Source organism: Cynocephalus volans, chromosome 17 (assembly GCF_027409185.1).
Source record: "Cynocephalus volans isolate mCynVol1 chromosome 17, mCynVol1.pri, whole genome shotgun sequence".
Classification (NCBI taxonomy): domain Eukaryota; kingdom Metazoa; phylum Chordata; class Mammalia; order Dermoptera; family Cynocephalidae; genus Cynocephalus; species Cynocephalus volans.
In genome coordinates this window covers 2,258,344-2,273,865 of record NC_084476.1, presented here as the reverse complement: position 1 = coordinate 2,273,865, position 15,522 = coordinate 2,258,344, and the positions used below count along the sequence as shown (strand labels likewise).

The 15,522-nt window shown below is 57.5% G+C and overlaps 1 protein-coding gene across 5 annotated transcripts in view; it reads right to left on the bottom strand.

The window, feature by feature from the left end:
- The window catches only part of NACC2 (NACC family member 2), an 82,108-nt gene that overhangs the window by 25,731 nt on the left and 40,855 nt on the right, over window positions 1-15,522 (bottom strand). For all 5 annotated transcript variants that reach the window (XR_010022172.1, XM_063082040.1, XM_063082041.1 and 2 more), the window contains exon 2: window positions 9,051-10,003. Coding sequence is in view for 4 of the 5 variants with exons in the window: in XM_063082040.1 (XP_062938110.1) it covers window positions 9,051-10,003 (953 nt within the window). In the remaining variant the exon portion in view is untranslated. The remainder of the gene's footprint in view (window positions 1-9,050; window positions 10,004-15,522) is intronic.

Genomic DNA, 15,522 nt, shown 5'->3' with positions numbered 1-15,522 from the left:
AAATAATAACATATACAGCTTATAGCATATAAAAAAGGATTGGAGGAGGAAAGTGAAAATACACGGTTTTACGAATCTCAAGCTGTACCTGGGGGTCATGGTGTAACTGGAAAGCAGACTGAGGTCAAGCACATTTGAAAACTTCAGAGCAATCGCTGAACGATGCAGCAGAGCAGCAGCAACTAGTAGGTTAACAGTGGAGCCAAAAAGGAAGACTAGAAAGTACCTAGTAAAGAAGCACACAGGATGAGAGGAAAAAGAGAAGACAGAGCAAATAAACAGCAAGACGGCAGACTTAAATTTTACACCATCGAAAACTACAAACATACATGATCAAAAGACTCCAAGGATAAGGGAGATGGTCAAACTGGAGAAAAACGCAAATCGCAACCACATGCCACCGATCACAGGTGCACTTCAAGACACCATGGGTTAAGAGAAAAGCATGGAAGGAGGCAGCACCTTGTGAGTACTCAGTGTGGGAAAGCTGGAGGGGCTGCGTGAATAGCCAAACAGACTGCAACCAGATGAGAGGAAATCTGAACGGTTCTGTATCTAAAGTAACATTGGCAATGACAGTAAATTGTAACTGGTAATAATACTGGTAACTACAATAAATTGGTAATTAAAAATCTTCCCACAATTAAGAACAAACTCTAGGCCCAAGTCGCTTCCCTGGTGAATGAACTCTATCAAACACTTAAGAAAGATGTAATATCAAACCTACACAGACTCTTTCCAAAAATAAAGAAGAGAACCCAAGACTAGTGTTATCCTGGTGCCACAGTCGGATGAAGACAGGTAAACTACGGGTCAGTGACCTTCATGAACACAGAGGCTAAATTCCTTCAGAAATATTAGCAAATCGAATCTGTAATCTATATAATCTATAGCAAATATACAAATAACAGTAATACATAAAGACCAAGTGAGGTCTATCCCAGGAACGCAAGGGCACTTTGGCATCTGAACGGGAACTGATGCGATAATGCAGTACACCATATTAACAAAGTTAAGGAGAAATCCCTTCAGGAGATGAAAACTTCCAGAAACTGGTAAAGGCATCTGTGCAAAAGCTGCAGGTACGTGGCAGTGAGCAGCAGGACATTTTCCTCCGAGACTGAGCACCTGGCAGGAAGGCCTGTCTGTCCTCACCACTTCCATCCAGCCTGGAGTGGAGATCCAGAAATAAAAGCACACGAATTGAAAGGAAAGCCGTAAAACAGTCTTCATTCATGACAACATGATGGTGCATGTAGAAAGTTCAAAGGAAAGCTACCAGAACTAACTACTAAGTATAGCGAGGTTGTAGGCTACAAGGTCAGAGTACAAAAATCAATTTTATTCCTACATACTAACAACAATTGAAAAGTAAAATTATGGGCTGGCTGGTTAGCTCAGTTGGTTAAAGGGCGGTGTTGTAACACCAAGCTCAAGGGTTTGGATCCCTGTACTGGCCAGTCGCAAAAAACAAAAGTAAATAAATGAAAATAAAATAAGAAAAATAAAATTACAAACAATATAGTCCACGAAAGTACCAAATTAAACAAAATATGAGAAAGGAAAAATACGTGCAAAAAATATGTCATGCCAGCAATTCCACTCCTGAGTATGATATATAATGTATGAATACATGTCTGCAAAAACTTGTATGTGAATGTTCATAGCAGCATCACTCATAATAGCCAAAAAGTGGAAACACTCCAAATGCCCATCAACTAGTGAACTGACAAATAGTGTTTCACCCATACAATGGGATTTTATTTAGCAAAAAAAAAACGAAGCACTAATACATTCTTCAACACGGATGAGCCTTAATGGCAAAGGAATGAAGCTGGTCACAAAAAGACTGTACACTGTGTGCTTCCACTTGTTGGAAGTGCCCAGAGCGGGTGGCCTATGGAGAAGGGACAAGAGGGGTGAGGGGAAACAGAAGCAACTGAAAGGCACGGGGCTTCTTCGGGGGAGAACAAAAATGTTCTAAAACCAACTGCAGTGATTGTTGCAAAACTGAGTACACTAAAAACTACCAAATTATATTCTTTAAATGGGTGAATGGTATGACATTGTGAATTATACCTCAATAAAGCTGTTATGTACACGAATAATATCCATATACTGAAAACTAGAAATTGCAGCTGAGAGCAATTGAGAGATCTACTGTGTTCGTGGATTAGAAGTCTCAGTATTGTAAAAGGGGCAATTTTTCCCAAACTGATCTATAGACTTAATGCAACACTAATCAACATTTCAGCAGTCTTTTAGTTATAAATCAACAAACAGCAAAGGCCTAAAATAGCAAAAACAATTTTGAATAAGAAAAAGTTGGAAGAGCTTACACCACCTGACTTCAAGACTTATTTAAAGCTACAGTTAAGCAAACGGGTGGGGTGTTTGGCACAAGCACAGACACACAGATCAATGGAACAGAATAGAATCCAGAAATAGGCCTGCATGTACACACTTGATTGATTCTGGTCGAAGGTGCGAAGGTAATTCAATGGGGAAATGGTCCTGGAGCAACTGGATGTCTACATGGAAAAAATGCACCCGCCTCTCCCCTTACTTCACACCTTACACACAAATGAGCTCAAAATAAACCACAGACCCCAGCATAGGAGCAAAAATATAAAACGTCCAAAAGAAAACACACATACACAAAAACTGAGAATTTTAGGTAGACAAAGATTTCTTGAACAGGCCACAAAAAGCACCAGCCATAAAATAAAACATTAATAACTGATCTTCATCAAAATTTAAAACTTCTGGTCTTTGAAAGATACCATTAAGATAATAAAAAAGGCAGTTCAGACTAGGAGAAAATATCTGCAATATATATATTTGACAAAGGACTTGTTTGCAAATTATATAGTGCTGCAGACTGGATGCTCCAGCCTTACTGGAGCTTAAATCCCCACTTAACTGCCGAGGGTGGGAAATCCTATTACGGTAATTGAAAGGTGAGGTCTTAAAGAGGTGATTAGATTCTGAGGACCTGCCTAGTGAATGGATTAATAACAGTGGTCAGGGGTGGGGTTCTGAGGGCTTTAAAAGGAGAGCACATGAGGAGGTTAGTCTCTCTGCTCCACCATCTTGAGATCCCTGGGTCACTGTTGCCACCACCAAAGCTTTCACCAGGTAGATGTGTTGTTCCCTAGATGGTGGACTTCCCAGCCTCTAAAACTGTAGGCAATAAATTTTGTTTTCTTATAGATTTGTATTTTGTCATAAGCAACAGAAACGGACTAATACATATAGGGAACTTTTAAAATCCAATTTTTAGGGCCGGCCCGTGGCTCACTTGGGAGAGTGTTGGTGCTGATAACACTGAGGCCACAGGTTCCGATCCCACATAGGGATGACCGGTGAGCTCACTGGGTGAGTGCGGTGCTGACAACACCGAGGCCACGGGTTCCGATCCCATATAGGGATGGCCGGTGAGCTCACTGGGTGAGTGCGGTGCTGACAACACCGAGGCCACGGGTTCCGATCCCATATAGGGATGGCCGGTGACCTCACTGGGTGAGCGTGGTGCTGACAACACCGAGGCCACGGGGACACCAAGTCAAGGGTTAAGATCCCCTTACTGGTCATCTTTAAAAAAAAAAACCCAATTATTAAAAAACTGGGCAAAAGATTTAAAGAAACACATCACAATAGAAGCTATAAGTATGACTATTTAACACATGAAAAGATGCTCCTCATTACTGACTACCTGGGAAACGAAAACTGACATGACAGTCAAGTGGCTGACGCTGCACCTACCAGGACGGCTGAAGGGGAGAAGACCCATGGGGAGTCCTCAGTGCTGCTATGGAGTGCCAGGAACTGTCACCGCTGGGGTGGGAGTGCGAAGTTACCAGCCACTTGGGGGGACTGTGTGGCCGTCAGAAGTTAAACACACACCTACCGTGTGACCCAGCAGCTCCACTGCTCATTATTTACCTGAGAGGAAGGAAACACGTCCACACACAGACTCCATTTGTGGGAGCGGCCTCCAGCTCCAGGTGGCCGTTTTATCAGATGTAAATTATATCTCAACAAAACTCGCTTCAGTAGAAGAAATCTCAGGGAGTTCGGGGGGTTGAGGTTCGGGAGGCTGCATGGGAGCACTCTGCCCTGTACCCATTCGAGCAGAGGCTGAGGACCAGGTGGCCGGAGCAATCCAGGGAGGCCGCACCAGAGGCTTCCATGGGACTGTGGGATGGCACCTGCAGTGTCCACGAGGGCAGCCCGAGGCCAGCCACTTCAGTGCTTGGTAGGAGAGGTGCACCAGGGCTGGCACCTCCTTGCCTGGCCCGAGCTGCCAGGCATTGGCCGTTTAAAAGGGAGGGGTCCCTCACCACCCCAGCAGCACCTCCTACCTCCCCCCACCTCTGCTTGGGGCTTCTTCTTGGGCCCCACTCTATCCAGGCCAGGGACAAAAGCACCCCTGCTCCCGAAGCCCCACCAGGGTCAGGCTGGGCTCCAGCAGTGTGGACCTGTCTCTGCCCCAGTCAGAAGGCAGCGTGGGCTGGGGAGGGGGACTGAAGGACCCTCCTCGCCCTCCTCCTTGGGAACCCAGGAGATAGCCCTGGAGTTCTGAGCTGCTGGCAGAAGCGGCCTCCAGCAGGCATTCCACTCGCTGACCAAGCAGGACTTGTGGATGGCGCTGTGCTGCAAAGGGTGGCAGCCACCAGCAAGACCAGCTAGACGGGAGTCCCATGGCCACCCAGGCTCCGTGTTGCAGAGCAGCAACAGCCACACAAGTCTGGAGCGGGATTCCAGCCGCTCCCCTCTTCCCTGGACACACTGGGGGCCGATGCAGCTTCTGCACACAAGGGCAGAGTGGGAGAGGCAGACCGGGTCACTCCCAGGCGCTGGGACAGCTGGGCAGAGCCACATCGGGGGCTGTCACAGGCCCTGATGAGTGGTCCCAACTTTCCCCAAGTTTGCGCAGCCCTAGGGGACAGCCCCACAGAGCTGGACACCTGATTCCCCCTCCTGCAGCAGTGGCAAGCAGGGGACAGGGAGCAGAGCTGGGGGGAGCCGGGTGGCCCCTGGAGGGAGTGGGGAAGTCAGAGTGCACGTGGCCAGGCTCGTTTTCTCCAGGAAGGGTTATCGTGTAAACACATGACGGGTGCGAACACAAGGTGAGCCTAGCTCAGACATCTGCCAAAAGCAGGATCTGCGCTGAGATCAAACATCTGCCACCATGGTCACTGCCGAGGGCACGAAGACATGGCCAGCTGAGCACCTCCACCAGAGGACAGGAGAACGGGCCCACGCTGGCACTGGTACTAACCCCACCCCCCACGTGCCCTCTGTCGACTCAGTCTTCCTATCCCCCAACCCCATTTGCCAGGGCACAAGGGCCACCTGCTGTAGCACGTGGACCACCCCAACCCTGATGAAGCAGCTGCCCAGGGCCCCGTGCCATGTGTCTCCCCCAGGCGAGGGCATCAGCCATGCCCATCTAGGCACCCACCACACAGACCTATGGGTCCAGATATGCCCGAGGAACCCGTGAACTAGGGGAGACAATGGGAACACACCTCTGAGTGGGCCAGGGAGCCCTGTCCCCTGCCCAGTGCCAGGAAGCAACCCCTCCAAGGTCCACTGCCTTGACTGGGGCAGTTCCCCTGCCCTGGGGACAGAGGAAACCTGGCACCGTGCCAGACCCTCGAGGGGAAGGAGAGGAGACACAGGAGGCAAGAGAGGACCAGGGAGGCCAGGAAGGAGGAGAGGGGGACACTGCTCAGGCCACGGCACTGTCTGCACTCCCTGCTGTCCACACCCAGGCCTGGGGCTCTCTGCCTGGCATCAGCCTCCTACTCTTGGGCTGCTGGCCTCCGACACGCCCCTGCATCAGGTGGGGCCAGAGGCAGATGTGTCATGACCTCCAGCTAGGGATGCAGCACCCACTTGCGCATGTGTGTGTACATGCACACCTGTGGGTGTGCCGCACTCCCTGGAAGACCTCGCTGTTGGGCTGAGGGGCACAGCGTTGGCGTGGGCATTTCCAGTGGGTAAGAAGTGTGCCCTATCGTACCTTGCAGGGTGGCAGGTAGACCCTCGGGGCCAGGAGAAAGCAGCCCTGCCTGCTGCAGAGGTAGCGGCTTGGGCTCAGACCATCTGCACAGCACTCGTCCCCCGCAGGGCCCTCTTGGAGCATCGCTCCCAACAGCAGCAAGTTGGAAACTACCTAAATGTCCTTCGATGGGAAACTCGATAGATCGGAGGTGGCGGCTCCATCTGATGGAGGGGCAGCAGGAGGCAGAGGTAGAAACAGACAGAGGAGCTGCTGGGGACCAAAAGGCAACCAACTTTCTCGGTGACACTACGATTCATTTCCAAAACAAGAGGCTGACTTCACAGGACAAGCTGTGCATGGTCCTTAATGAGAGTGGGGGTGGGTGTTGTTTCAAAGACCCCTGAAAGTCAGCCAAGCTAACCTCTCACTTGACACGTGGGGAAACAGAGGCCAGAAAGCAGAAGGGACTCATTGCAGGAGGCACCTGAGAACATTCTGGTGTCTACCAGTTGAAAGACAGCATCTTCCCAGTTCCTGGTCAGGCTGGGCAAGGGGCAGCAGGCTGCTGGCCCCCTGAGTAAAAGTAAGTGTGTTCCCCAGACGAGGCCAGGCCCCAGTGCACCAAGAGAGACCCCCAGGGAGCCAGCACACAAGGGGCAGCTCCGTGTTTGGGGACAGGTCCCTCCATCCTGCTCACCCCAAAGTCTCCCTCCCCCAGCACACCCAGTGATGCTGGCGACGTCACTGCCAATAACCTAGATTTTAACCAAGAAATCACACACCCCCTTTCTCTGCCCCACTTAAGGGCTTGCTGGAGAGAAAAACCACGACAAGGAAACCCAGACTGTGGCATCCTGAGCCAAACTACATAGCAGGCCGGCTAGAGACAAGGCCAGCCCCATGTCCCCTCTGTCACCCAGCTTTCCCCCACATGGCCCACTGCTGACACCCTAGAAAAGCGTGGCAGGGACAGGTGGGTCAGGTGGGGTACTCTTCTGTGTCACCCAAGGCATGGTTGAGCCCCTGCAGGAACACAGCCTTGGGTGGGGTTTCTGCCCCTTGTCTCTGAATACAGGGGTGGGGGGAGCAGGCCAGAAGGCCTGCCATGCGGCTCAGGGCAGCTTGGCTCCTGACCCCCACCTGGCAACATGCCCAGCGCTCTGCAAAGCCTTTTCATGGCCCCCATCCCATTGGCTCCTCAGAAAATCTGTCAAGGTAGGTGGACTGTCCCTGCCCAGGTGAGACAAGGGCTTCAGCTGACCCAACACCAAGGGCCAGGTGCACATGGTGAGCCACCCGAATGCACCCTGCTCCCCCAGCAATGCTGCCCTATTCACGCTGTTCCAACATGCCACAGCCCAAGGTCACACTGGATCAGGGCGGGGCTTTGCAGGGAGGACCCTGCAGAGCCATTTGGAGACTGGGGTCCGTTCCTGGCATTGTGGTGCACCCCTTGCCCCTGGCACTGACTCTGCCCTAACCTGTCCAGGGAGCCCCATCTGGCCAGTACCCTGGAGTAGAGTCCTCAGGGGTAATTGGGGTTAACCAGCCTGCCACCAAGTCTGCCCTGGGACTGCGGCCCAGTGACAGAGCCCCTGCCTGAAGCCTTGTGGTCCCTGGGTTGGAGGGTCTTGGGAGCCTTCCCCAGCTGCCCCTGGCTCTCCCCTGCCTCCCCTGGCAGCTGTCAGCAGGGGCAGAGGAAACTGCACACAGGGCAGATTCCCCGGAGGCCGCAGCCCATGCTGGGTGCATGAGCAGTTACACCCTGCACGTCCTTGGTGTTGAGCCGGAGCCGCATGCTCTCTGGGCTCTGGAAGGGCCAGTTCAGTGGCTGGCATGTTTCTTGGTATCAGGGAACCTCAAGCCCTACCCACTACCACTAGAAGAAAACAAAAGCTGTGAAGCCCAGATCTAGGAGGTCTGTGAGCTAGCATTCCCTAGAATTCACACAAATACAACACCCATTTAAATAAAGTCGTGAGTTCTGAGAAAAAACTATGGAGCCCAGAACACCTGGTGGAAGGGCAGTCATTTCTCCTGCAGGCTCTGGGAGGGAGCCAGGGTGGCCAAAGCTCAGGCAGAGACTCTGCATCTGCTCTGCAGCCACAGCTGCTCCTCCAGAGGAATCCAGCTCTCCCAAGGGCACCAGCTGGTGGGGGCTCCTGGCTCCCTCTGCGCCCCCCACCACTGATGGGCCAGCCCTATGTCGGGGAGGCAGCGTCCCATCAGTGAGAAAGGACACACAGCGGGTGGGGGGAGGAAAGAGCCCCACACTGCCCCCAGGGTGGCCGCCCACCGCCAGCACCGTGTCCAGGTCCACCCTCTGCACACGGGCCACACGTGCACATCAGTGCAGGCAGCCAGCCCAGGAACACTGCTGGACTGGAGAGACACTCGATCCTGGGCAGTAATTGCAGGACCCTCCGCCCAGTAAATCCTCAACAGTCACAGGGACTATAACCCAGTCTATAATGCTGGCATCTCAAATTAGGGCATCTTGGGCGTACAGGTTGCAAAAGGGGGACCAGCCTGCCTAAAAAAAAAAGAAAGAAAAGAAAGGACTGGGGGCCACTCATTCAGCTCAGCAGGCACTTTTGGGCCTGAGTGGTGGCAGGCAGGGAGATGGGACAGGCACAGCGGGTCTCACCTCATGCGAGTGGGACAAAAAGCAAAACCTTACGGGGTGAGGAGAAGGCTGAGGTTAAAGGGGATGAGGCAGGGACCCCCAGGTGCCAGGCACTTCACAGATGGAGAAACTGAGGCCCTAAGTAGGCAGTGACCAGCCTGCGAGCCCTCGGGCAGGTCCCTGGGCCACTGAGGCCTATGGTTTCCTCATCCACCCATGGAAGATGGGCCTTTCTGTGCACGACGCTGCAGTGGCTGGTGACAACTCCCGCGGTCTCTCATCCAGGACTGCTGCCGCCTCCTCCACGCTGGGCACGACCTCACCCTGCGCCCCCCCATCCTCCCGAGCCATCCCAGCCCCCTGGCACGCCACCTTCCCAGCCAGGCGTGTGTGCCCCGCCCTGGGCATTACCTGCGTAGCCGCCGGAGGCCTTGATGTACATCTGGCCATACTGTTCCTCCACCATGGTGTCGTACGCCTCGTCATCCTCTTCATCTTCCTCATTGTGGTACGAGGTGGGGCTGTCGGTGGTGGGCAGGCTGCTGGCCCCCGGACTGGTCCGCTCCCCCTGGGGGTAGGGCACCTGCTGGATGCTGGGGAGGAGGGTGGCCAGGCTGGGCACCCCGTAGTAGGAGACTCGGGGTAGCTTGAGAGGAGCCACGCCAGCGGCCACGGTGGCACCAGCCGCCACTGCCACACCGTCCCGGGGCCCCGTCTCCAGCGGGCGCTTGGGGGCCAGGCCTGGGCCGGTGGCTGGCGGCAGCTCCATGGCTTCGTGCTTCACACGGGTCAGCAGTGGGATGGGCACGGACGGAGACACGACGTAGGCGGGGGCGGCGGTGGCAGCCGGCTGCAGCTGGTTGCAGGGGCTCTGGGGCTCGGAGCTGGCGTCCTCGATCATGGCGGTCTGCGAGTCGCAGTGGGGCGAGCTCACCTTGAACATGAGGTCGGTGCCGCGTTCCACGATGTGCTGAATCTGCAGGAAGCCGGCCGTGTACATGACCACGAGCTGCTCGCTGGCTGCCATGGTCAGCTTGCCCGTGTAGCAGAAGGACAGGATCTGCTGGAAGCAGGCGGGCGGCACCGTGCCCGGCAGCTCGAAGGCGCTCTTGCTGTTGCCGCTGAACAGGTCGCGGAAGTAGAGGCTGCTGGCGGCCAGCACAGCGCGGTGGGCCTTGAAGGCCTGGCCCTTGACCACGATGGACACATCGCAGTAGAGGCCCAGCAGCCGCTGCTCGTTGAGGCAGCCGAGCACGGTGTTCCCGAAGTTGGGGATCTCGATGTGCAGCATCTGAGACATGGCGGGCGGGCGGGCGCGGGTGGGCCTCAGACTCTCAGCGCGGTGCTGCCGGAGTAGGGCACATCTGTGGGGGTGGTGGGGGACATCACGGTCAGCTCCCCGGCTGCACAAGTCTATCTCCACGCCCCTCCCCCTGCAAGGGCTGAGAAAGACCGTGCACCCCCCACCCTGTGCACAGCCTGCCCCCTCTAGCTGGAGAAACCCACGGAGCAGGGACCCCACAGTCTCACAGGGGGACCCTGGCTGAGGGAGGAGACAGCACTCAGGTCGCTGCTGCAGTCGACAGAAGCCCAGAGCCGAGTCTCCACTGGGGGTGCTCCTACCCACCCCTGGACTTTGACACCCCAATGTGGCTGAAGACCAGGGACAGAGGCCGCAAACCGCGGTGGGACAGAATGGGACAGGACGGGCTGGGGGCGAGTCCACCGCGGCCGGGGGCGTCTGGCTGTCCCCTGCAGCTGCTCTGCTCAGGAAAAAGTTCGCAGCCCGCAAAGGAGGCCCGCGCCGCACTCCCTTCCCCGGGGAGAGGGGGTCTGCCGGGGGTGCCAGCTCCCTCCTTCTCCTCTCTGCCCTCAGAGCCACCTCGCTGAGAGGCTGCCCCCGCCCCCACCACGGGCAGCCGGGGAAGGGGCCGGGGGCGCCGGGAAAGTGAGCAGAAGCTGCAGAACTCAGCGACACTCCCGCTCCGCTGCTGCCCGGCAGAGACGTCCCCGGGCTGGGGCTCTGCTGCGCGCCCGCCTGCTGCGTCCTGCCGGCTGGGACCCCAACCCACGTCCAGAGGCGGGAGCGGGGAGCCTGGCGCAGCCCCGCTGGTGGCCGATCCCCACGGCTGGCTCGGTCCCAGCCCAGGTGACTAGAGGGGTCTCGGGCGTCCGGGCGACCGGGAGGGCTGGGGAGTCGGGCCGGCCGCTGTTTATCTGGTGCGACTCTGCAAAGGGGGGCGGGCCCGGCCGGCAGGCGCTGGCCCAACTCCGCAGGGCCGCACAAAGGGCCGCTGTGTCCCGCGGGGGGAAAGTGCGGGCGGCCGCAGAGGCGCCAGGAGTTGGGCAGGTGGGCGCCGCGCCGGGGAGGCCCGCAGTGCCCCCGCTGCGGAGAAGCCGCCGCCGCCCGGCCGCAGCGCCGGCCAGCAGGGCAGACCTACCTTTGGCCGCTGCGACCGGCGGCCCGACGCTGCCCGCTCAGCCTGGCAGGGCAGGCTCCCCGCACGCCGGCCCGCCCGCCCGCCCGCCCGCCGCCGCCAGCTGCTCCGGGAATGCAGCAAACGGAGCGGGAGCCCCGGGGTGGGGAGGGCGCGAGGAGCTGGGCGAGGAGGAGGAGGAGGAGGAGGAGGAGTGACGGGAGGAGGCGGGCAGGGAGCCGGGGTGCTGGGCTCGGCGGCCGCAGCTCAGCTGCACCCGGGCCGGCTCTCCCGGGCAGCGCACAGCATCTCAATGAAGCGGCCGGATGCAGACGAACATTCAGGCAGCTCTCGGGAATGAATAGCCGCCTTTGATTTGGGCGCCCAAGTAAATGCCAGCTCCCAGCCCCGGCTTTAAAAACAGTGGAGTGCTGGTGCCAGAGGAATGCACGGCTCCGGGTGTTGGTACAAGACAGACTTTTGATGACTCACTGCAATGCAAACAAAGATGGCAGAAATACTGTACTGTACGCCGAGAAATGCTTCGTGGTGCCACGGCAACTGAGACAGCCTGGAAATTTATAGTGCGGTTTTGCATACGAATTACCCAGTAAACTGCCTCCCTGCCATCCAGTAGAGCCCAGTGTCAAAGCATTTAAACTATTCCAAACAGTCTGCAGGGCTGGCAGAGCCACGCTCTCCTCCAGGGCGGCCGGGGGCCGGGCGAGGGGGGCTGGGGTTGGGATGGATGTGGGACCTGGACGAGGGAGGGGAGAAAAGAGGCAGGGAAGGGGACAGTGAGGGGGGCAGGAAGTAAGAGGGGCAGAAGCCCACAGGGCCCAGGGTACCTACCATCCCTCCTCCTCCCGGGGCCCCAGAGCCATGTCCCCTGCAGCAGGCCCAGCTCGTCCAGCCCCAGAGTCCTTCCCCACTCCACCTTCCCAGTCCTTGCCTGGCACTTTAAGCAAAGGGCAACACTGTGGTGGGGCAACCAAGAGCCCAAGGACCAGCCCTAGCCCCCGGCCTGTCCCAGCAGAGGCCACGGCAAAGTCACCAGCTCCTCCAGGCACACACTCAGCTGTACCTATGTGACTCCCCAGCAGCCCCATTGCTCAGTAATGAAATCTGGCCATGCTGGCTGCCTGTGGGATCCACGGTGTCTGACCTTCACTTCACTGACCCCTTTTCTGGGAAGGGGCAGCCTGCAGTGTCTGTGGCCAGACCCAGGCCCGCTCCAGAGGACGGGCACCATCTCACTCTGGGCTCACACCACCACCTTCTGAATCATGTGAGCCCTGGAGCAACCCACGGGACTCCCCAGCCTCAGTTTCCCTGTCCACCACCAACTGTGGCCGCCAGGAAGAACCTATCCCACCTGTGTGAAGGGACGGGGTCGAGGCTCGAGGGGACGGGGTTGAGGCTCGAGGGGACGGGGTCAAGGCTCGAGGGGACGGGGCCGAGGCTCGAGGGGATGGGGCTGAGGCTCGAGGGGACAGGGCCTGCTTCCTACCTGCCCCCACTGGAGCATCAGCCGCCACCACCCATGAAGTCCCAGCAGTGACGGCAGAAGCCAGGAGGAGCCCGCCGCAGGCCTGTGGGGAGGTGAGGCAGCACCACTCCATCCCTCGCTCCCGGCATCCCCTCCAAGGCATCCGGAGACGAAAAAAGGACCATCTGGTGCCTCACTGTTTACACACCATGGGCTCAGCTTCCGACGACCAGACAAAAAGCCGCCGAACAGGGAGTGGGAAGAAATCCAGGTGTGGGGAAGCCGCCCGGCGAGCTACCCGCAGAGGCCCCTCCGGGGGTGCCTTTGTGCTGGTCTTTCTTGCTGCCCACATGGGGCTGATGACGGTTCTCGGGGAGATGGTGAGGGAGGATGGGGACTGGGGCATTTACATAAATGGCCTGCACTCGGCTGCACCGAGGAGCTGGGCACTGCCGGGTGGTGAGAGGGGCTCAGCCCTCTAGTCCTCCTGGCCACACCCTCCCTGGAACAGACCCACCACCCACAGGTCCCTGCTTAGTTGCCGCCTCCTCCAGGAAGTCTGCCAGGTGCCACTCATGAGTGCAGCAAGGGCAGGGCTGGGTCTGCCCAGTGCCTTGTGGGTGATTAACCGAGTGCTGGGTACAGCCAGAGAGGGGCTGTGCCACCCAGCGGCACACAGCACAGTGCAGAGGGGAGAGGACCCCAAAAAAGGCCCCCTCCACAGATCCATGGGGCCCACCACTGGGAGCCTCCAGAGAACCACTGGCTTCTGTTGCAGGCAACCCAAGGACAGTGAGGTGGTATCAGCTGAGCCGGACAGGGGGCTCTTGTACATGACGGGGTGACCTGCCTGGCCAGTGCTGGGCAAGCCAGCAGCCAGATCTGACACAGAGAGCACAGGACAGTGCGAGGCTCTCGGGCCTGGCCCTTCCCACAGCAAGGGGGTCCTGGCCAGCTGGCTAGGTTGAAGTCCTAGCTCCTGCCAGGCCTCATCCCATATGCCAGGCCACTTCCTATGACAACACCTCAGCCCCCAACACTGTTCTGCGTATCAGGGTCATAATGTACCCTTGGGTGCTTTCTGGGGGGCAGAACGAGACGATATTTGTGAAGCCTCAGCTTGAGCCCAGCACACCATAAGCCAGAGATGAGGTCATCTGCTGTGACCTGGCCGGCTTGCCAAGGGGGTCCAGGTGGGCATCCCCATCAGCCCCCAGCCCAGCTCACTCTGTGTTCATACCTCAGGGGCTGGTGCCCCAGGGCTGGGGCCGGACCAGCTCGCCTGGAGCAGGCACCATTATTCCCCCCGAAGGTGTCAGGGTATCTTGGTCCCCAGGGATCGAGGACAACTGGAGTTTTTTCTGCCTGTCCTCAGGCCACCCGTGCTGGCGAGGCTGCGCCAGGCACCACGGCCCGCCAAGAGCCGGACAGGAGCAGGGCTGGTTTTCGGTTGCTTTCTTAGAAGCTTCAGCTGGGGCAAGAACAAAGCTGAACTTTAGGAGAAAAAACAAAATCAAGTCCTGGCTTACACCCCTGGGGCCTGCAAGGAGGACACACCGAGGGCTGCCCCAGGGCAGCTGGGTGTCTGATGAGGTGCGGAGGGACCAAGCTCTCCGGACGGACGCTAGGGCCTCCTCCCGCTTCCCCGCACAGTGAGGCCACTCTACGGCCACCTTCTCCCTCCTGGGGCTGTTTCCCCACATCCTTGCTTCCTGGGCTTGTTTCCCACCTACAGTGAGATCCTCTGTGCCCGTTTGTTTCCAGAATGTTCTGAAGAGCCACACAATAAATCAGAGATCTATAACTTTGTGTAGCCATCCTCAAAGACACGACACTAAGGAACCTCCTCCTCATAATCCGCTTCAGAATGAAACCCGCTCTGGGAAACCCCTGTAGACAACCCAAAGCCTGAGTGTAGCCCCTGGGCTGTGCCAGCCTCAGCGTGCCCGCACCCCCCCCCCCACGCACACACAGTGGAGGCTGGGCTCCTCCCAGGCCCCCAGACCTCCCCCAGGAATAAGAAAATGAGTGGCAAGGGGGGTCTCTTCTCTACAGACCCTCCTCAAGGAAGGCTGGGATCCAGGCCTGCCCTGTCCTGGGGTCACGGGGTTGTCAACCAGAGCTCCTGTCCCGCAGCCTGCAGGCTGAAGGAGGTGGTTACTGGAGCTGCAGCCAGGCAGGCTTGCACACAGGGCCAGGACAGCAGCTGGCAGAAAGGCCACCCTGCCCGAGTTTGGTCCCCAGGCAGATTGGGGCCAGACTGGGCCAGCCAGTCTGCAGGTGCACATGGTCTCAGCACCAAGCACCTGGTGGGCAGGGGCTCCAGCAGGTAGAAGACCACCCCGAGGGTGTCCCCAGGCCAGAGGACCCCAATCCAGTCCTGGCTCCTGACCTGGAGGTCCTGTCCAGAGTCCCCCAGAACACTGCCCGCCCACCCCTCCTCAGATTCTCCAGTGCTTCCTAAGGCAGGTTCTCAGCAAACTAGAGGAATGCAGCGTTTAATTTCTGCAGGATCACCACCAGCAAGGGAGAAGGAGACTAGATAAATTAAATTAAATAAAATTATTTTGCAGGATTTAATTTTACCAATCTAATAAGAGGATCCGGACCTCAGCAAATGCACAGCCATTAAACACCCAGCAGAGGAAGGAGGCCGCGGTGCAGAGGAAACATTCTGCAGGGGAAAGAGAGAGCCCCCTCTCCCACTCCCCCACCCCCCATCTACTCCCAATCAGGAGGCCTGTCCCCGTGGCTGCCCCCGCTGCTGCCCCCAAGCCCTGTCACCTCACAGAGAAGACCACCTGGCAATAAATAAGGACACCTCCCAAAGGGTCAACCAACAGTGCTTGCGGAGTTTGAGGCGGCGTCATCCCCCAGCACGGTGTCGCGGGCGGGGAGGCGGGCAGGCTACTCCATGAGTCAGCAGGAACACACATGAGCACATCCGTCGGGGTATCGGGAACACAGCAGGCAGGGC